Here is a 6,019-nt window from a genome sequence, read left to right as displayed (position 1 = left end):
CAAGCCCCGCCCCCCCGGACCTTCTCGAAGCCCTCCTTGCTGAGGGCGTCGTTCCAGCTCTTCATGAACTCTCCGGGGAACTTGTCCTTGGAGAAGACGCCGAGGCGCCGCCCGCCCCGGCTGCCCCTCAGCGCCTCGATCAGCTTCTCAAAGTTGGCCTTGTTGCTCTCGTTCTGCCGGGGGGCGGGGCCAAGGTGGGGGAGGGGCCAAGGAGGGCGGGGCAGGGCGGACACGCCCAGCCCCAGGTTCTCAACCCAGCCCCAACGTTCTCAGGGTTGTCCAAAGGTCCCCAAAATGACCAAAAGTGACCCCAAAAATGACCCGAAGTGACCCCAAAATGACCAAAAGTGACCCCAAAATGACCCAAAAAGAGCCCAAAGTGACCCCCAGGACCCCATAAAGACCCAAAACGACCCAAAGTGACTCAAAATGACCCAAACCTCCCAAAATGACCCCAAAATCACCCAAAATGACCCAAAGTGACCCCAAAATGACCCAAGAGACCCCCAAGACCCCATAAGGGCCCCAAAATGACCCGAAGTGACCCCCCCAGGACCCCATAAAGAACCCCAAGACACCAAAGAGAACCCCAGGATCACAGAGTGACCCCCAGGACCCCATAAGGACCACCTTCTCGAAGCCCTCCTTGCTGAGGGCGTCGTTCCAGCTCTTCATGAACTCTCCGGGGAACTTGTCCTTGGAGAAGACGCCGAGGCGCCGCCCGCCCCGGCTGCCCCTCAGCGCCTCGATCAGCTTCTCAAAGTTGGCCTTGTTGCTCTCGTTCTGCCGGGGGGCGGGGCCAAGGTGGGGGAGGGGCCAAGGAGGGCGGGGCAGGGCGGACACGCCCAGCCCCAGGTTCTCAACCCAGCCCCAACGTTCTCAGGGTTGTCCAAAGGTCCCCAAAATGACCAAAAGTGACCCCAAAAATGACCCGAAGTGACCCCAAAATGACCAAAAGTGACCCCAAAATGACCCAAAAAGAGCCCAAAGTGACCCCCAGAACACCAAAGTGACCCCCAGGACGCCATAAAGACCCAAAATGACCCAAAGTGACACCAAAATGACCCAAAAAGAGCCCAAAGTGACCCCCAGGACCCCATAAAGACCCAAAACGACCCAAAGTGACTCAAAATGACCCAAACCTCCCAAAATGACCCCAAAATCACCCAAAAAGACCAAAAATGACCCAAAGTGACCCCGAAATGACCCAAGAGACCCCCAAGACCCCATAAGGGCCCCAAAATGACCCGAAGTGACCCCCCCAGGACCCCATAAAGAACCCCAAGACACCAAAGGGAACCCCAGGATCACAGAGTGACCCCCAGGACCCCATAAGGACCCAAAAATGACCTCAAAATGACCAAAAAACACCAAAATTGACCCCAAAATGACCCAAAGTGACCCAAAATGACCCAAAATCCCACCTTCTCCCGGACCAGCAGGGTGATGGCTGGCAGTGTGTTGGTGGCCCCCAGAAACCAAAAATAGCCCCAAAATGACCCCAAAATGACCAAAAATTACCCCAAAATGACCAAAAAAGACAAAAAATGACCCAAAAAGGACCCCAAAATGACCCAAAATCCCCCCTTCTCCCGGCCCAGCAGGGTGATGGCCGGCAGCCCGTTGGTGGCCCCAAAACAGCCCCAAAATGACCAAAAATGACCAAAAATGACCAAAAATGACCAAAAATGACCAAAAATGACCAAAAATGACCAAAAATGACCAAAAATGACCCAAAAAGGACCCCAAAACGACCCAAAGTGACCCAAAATGACCCAAAATCCCACCTTCTCCCGGACCAGCAGGGTGATGGCCGGCAGCCCGTTGGTGGCCCCAAAACAGCCCCAAAATGACCAAAAATGACCAAAAATGACCAAAAATGACCCAAAAAGGACCCCAAAACGACCCAAAGTGACCCAAAATGACCCAAAATCCCACCTTCTCCCGGACCAGCAGAGGGATGGCCAGGAGCCCGTTGGTGGCCCCAAGGACCCCAAAACAGCCCCAAAATGACCCCAAAATGACCAAAAAAGACCCAAAAAGGACCCCAAAATGACCCAAAGTGACCCAAAGTGACCCAAAATCCCACCTTCTCCCGGACCAGCATAGTGATGGCCGGCAGCCCGTTGGTGGCCCCCAGAACCCCAAAATAGCCCCAAAATGACCAAAAATGACCAAAAAAGACCAAAAATGACCCAAAAAGGACCCCAAAACGACCCAAAGTGACCCAAAATGACCCAAAAATGACCCAAAATCCCACCTTCTCCCGGACCAGCAGGGTGATGGCCAGCAGCCCGTTGGTGGCCCCAAAATGACCCCAAATCAGCCCCAAAATGACCCCAAAATGACCAAAAAAGACCAAAAATAACCTGAAAATGACCCAAAATGACCAAAAAAGACCAAAGATGACCCAAAAAGGACCCCGAAACGACCCAAAGTGACCCAAAATGACCCCAAAATGACCCAAAATCCCACCTTCTCCCGGACCAGCAGGGTGATGGCCAGCAGCCCGTTGGTGGCCCCAAAATGACCCCAAATCAGCCCCAAAATGACCCCAAAATGACCAAAAAAGACCAAAAATAACCTGAAAATGACCCAAAATGACCAAAAAAGACCAAAGATGACCCAAAAAGGACCCCGAAACGACCCAAAGTGACCCAAAATGACCCAAAATCCCACCTTCTCCTGGACCAGCAGGGTGATGGCCAGCAGCCCGTTGGTGGCCCCAAAATGACCCCAAAATGACCCCAAAACGACCAAAAAAGACCAAAAATGACCCAAAAAGGACCCCGAAACAACCCAAAGTGACCCAAAATTACCCCAAATTGACCCCAAAATGACCCAAAATCCCACCTTCTCCTGGACCAGCAGGGTGATGGCCGGCAGCCCGTTGGTGGCCCCCAGAACCCCAAAATAGCCCCAAAATGACCAAAAATGACCAAAAAAGACCAAAAATGACCCAAAAAGGACCCTGAAACGACCCAAAGTGACCCAAAATGACCCAAAAATGACCCAAAATCCCACCTTCTCCCGGACCAGCAGGGTGATGGCCAGCAGCCCGTTGGTGGCCCCCAGAAACCCAAAATAGCCCCAAAATGACCAAAAATGACCCAAAAAGGACCCCAAAATGACCCAAAGTGACCCCAAAATGACCCAAAATCCCACCTTCTCCCGGACCAGCAGGGTGATGGCCAGCAGCCCGTTGGTGGCCCCAAAGTGACCCCAAAACAGCCCCAAAATGACCCCAAAATGACCAAAAATGACCAAAAATGACCCAAAAAGGACCTCGAAACGACCCAAAGTGACCCAAAATGACCCAAAATCCCACCTTCTCCTGGACCAGCAGGGTGATGGCCAGCAGCCCGTTGGTGGCCCCAAAATGACCCCAAAACAGCCCCAAAATGACCCCAAAATGACCAAAAAAGACCAAAAATGACCCAAAAAGGACCCTGAAACGACCCAAAGTGACCCAAAATGACCCCAAAATGACCCAAAATCCCACCTTCTCCTGGACCAGCAGGGTGATGGCCGGCAGCCCGTTGGTGGCCCCCAGAACCCCAAAATAGCCCCAAAATGACCAAAAATGACCAAAAAAGACCAAAAATGACCCAAAAAGGACCCTGAAACGACCCAAAGTGACCCAAAATGACCCAAAAATGACCCAAAATCCCACCTTCTCCCGGACCAGCAGGGTGATGGCCAGCAGCCCGTTGGTGGCCCCAAAATGACCCCAAATCAGCCCCAAAATGACCCCAAAATGACCAAAAAAGACCAAAAATAACCTGAAAATGACCCAAAATGACCAAAAAAGACCAAAGATGACCCAAAAAGGACCCCAAAACGACCCAAAGTGACCCAAAATGACCCCAAAATGACCCAAAATCCCACCTTCTCCCGGACCAGCAGGGTGATGGCCAGCAGCCCGTTGGTGGCCCCAAAGTGACCCCAAAACAGCCCCAAAATGACCCCAAAATGACCAAAAATGACCAAAAATGACCCAAAAAGGACCTCGAAACGACCCAAAGTGACCCAAAATGACCCAAAATCCCACCTTCTCCTGGACCAGCAGGGTGATGGCCAGCAGCCCGTTGGTGGCCCCAAAGTGACCCCAAAACAGCCCCAAAATGACCCCAAAATGACCAAAAAAGACCAAAAATTACCCAAAAGGAGGACCCCAAAATGACCCAAAATCCCACCTTCTCCCGGACCAGCAGGGTGATGGCCAGCAGCCCGTTGGTGGCCCCAAAATGACCCCAAAACAGCCCCAAAATGACCAAAAAAGACCAAAAATGACCCAAAAAGGACCCCAAAATGACCCAAAATCCCACCTTCTCCCGGACCAGCAGGGTGATGGCCAGCAGCCCGTTGGTGGCCCCAAAGTGACCCCAAAACAGCCCCAAAATGACCCCAAAATGACCAAAAAAGACCAAAAATTACCCAAAAGGACCCCAAAACGACCCAAAATGACCCCAAAATGACCCCAAATCCCACCTTCTCCCGGACCAGCAGGGTGATGGCCGGCAGCCCGTTGGTGGCCCCCTCGTTGCCCTTGCCCTGGGCCACCTGCTTGAGGAACTCGACCTTCTTGCGGCTGGCCAGGAAGAGAGCGCGCTCCTCGCAGAACAGCATCACCGTGTCGGTCAGCTCGTAGCCGAAGAGCCACGTCTGGGGACGGGGACATCGGGGTCACCCCAAAAAGTGACACCCCAAAACACAGAAAGCCCAAAAACCCCACAGAAATAGCCCAAAAAATGAGCCAGGAACACCAAAAAATGGGACAGGAACACCAAAAACCAACAGGGCCCCTCCCCCACCTGCCAGCTGGCGTAGAGCCGCCGCAGCCGCCTCGAGAAGGCCTCGCGGTCCAGGCTCAGCGCCATCAGGGGGCCCAGCCGGGGCCAGCGGCCCCTCCCGGGACCCTCGGCTCCTCCGGGATCCGCCCCCTTTTCCCGGGACTCGCGCGAGTCCCTGGGGGGAACCTCCGCTTCCGGGGCGGCGGGAAAAGGGCGGGGGGGGGGGGGGGGGGGGGGGGTCAGCGCGTCACGTGAGCGCGAGAGGCGGGAAAAGGGGGCTCTGAGGGGAGAGGGTCACGTGAGCGCGAGAGGCGGGAAACTGCGGGGGGGGGGAGGCGGCCCTTTCTTGTGAACGGCAAAAAAACGGAAAACGGAGGAAGGAGAGAAAGGGGAAATACCGGGAGGGAAGGCCGGGGGAAATCGGTAAAACCGGTGTGGGGGAAACGGTTCCTTCCTCACGTGACGGGGCGATGGAGGAGGAGGGGGCGTGGCGGCGGTTTTTTCAGAGTCACGTGATCGGGAGAGAGGCGGGAAAAGGCGGCGCGAGACGCCGGCATCACGTGACACGGGAATGGCGGAACGGGGCGGGAACGGCGGCGGCCCGGTGTCACGTGACGGCCGTGAGGGGGGGAATGGCGCCGCCTTCAGGGTAACGGGAGAGGCGGGAAACGTGAAGGGGAGGAGAGGGGTGGGGGAGAAACTCGGGAGAACCGGGAGAGGAAGCGGCTCCTGTCCCCTGTGGCGGGAGAGGAGGGGAAAAGGAAGCGAGGGCGCCGCGGTTACGTGAAACGGGATTTCAATAAAAAATTAAAAAAAAAAAAAGAATTAAAAAGTAAAAGAACGGGGAGGAGAAATGGCGCCGCCCCTGCGTCACGTGATGGCGGAGAGGAGGGGGGGGAATCGTGAGGGGACATGGTCACGTGATCAGGGAGAGGCGGGAAAACCGTGAGGGGAGCTCGGGGAGCGCCCCCTGCCGGCGGGAGAGGGAAACGTCAGCGTGGGGATCTTTAATTACCGCGGGTGTTTAATTAAAGGTGCTAATTAAGGCGCGGGACGAATCAAAGGAGGCGAGGCACTTAATTAGCGGGTAATTACGAGGAAATCACTCGCAGCACCCACTCCATTTCCAAACCTTTTATTAAAAAAAACCCCCACCAGGCCCCTCCCATCCCGCCAGCCCTGCCCACATTGACCCCGCCCCACTCGGCCCCGCCCCGCTCGGCCCC

The 6,019-nt window shown here is 55.2% G+C and overlaps 1 protein-coding gene across 1 annotated transcript; it reads right to left on the bottom strand.

The window, feature by feature from the left end:
• Window positions 1-20: 20 nt before the first annotated feature.
• LOC121346960 (FACT complex subunit SPT16-like) lies at window positions 21-4,672 on the bottom strand (the record flags this gene model as incomplete). Its single annotated transcript, XM_041425163.1, has 3 exons — window positions 4,492-4,672; window positions 631-783; window positions 21-173 (listed from the first exon to the last, which is right to left on the bottom strand). Coding segments are annotated over exons 1-3 (444 nt in total), but the record flags the coding sequence as incomplete, so codon positions are not given.
• Between the last annotated feature and the right edge of the window lie 1,347 nt (window positions 4,673-6,019).

This window comes from Onychostruthus taczanowskii, unplaced genomic scaffold, assembly GCF_017590055.1.
Source record: "Onychostruthus taczanowskii isolate IOZ18803 unplaced genomic scaffold, ASM1759005v1 scaffold870, whole genome shotgun sequence".
Lineage (NCBI taxonomy): Eukaryota > Metazoa > Chordata > Aves > Passeriformes > Passeridae > Onychostruthus > Onychostruthus taczanowskii.
This window is presented reverse-complemented; position numbering and strand designations above follow the sequence as displayed.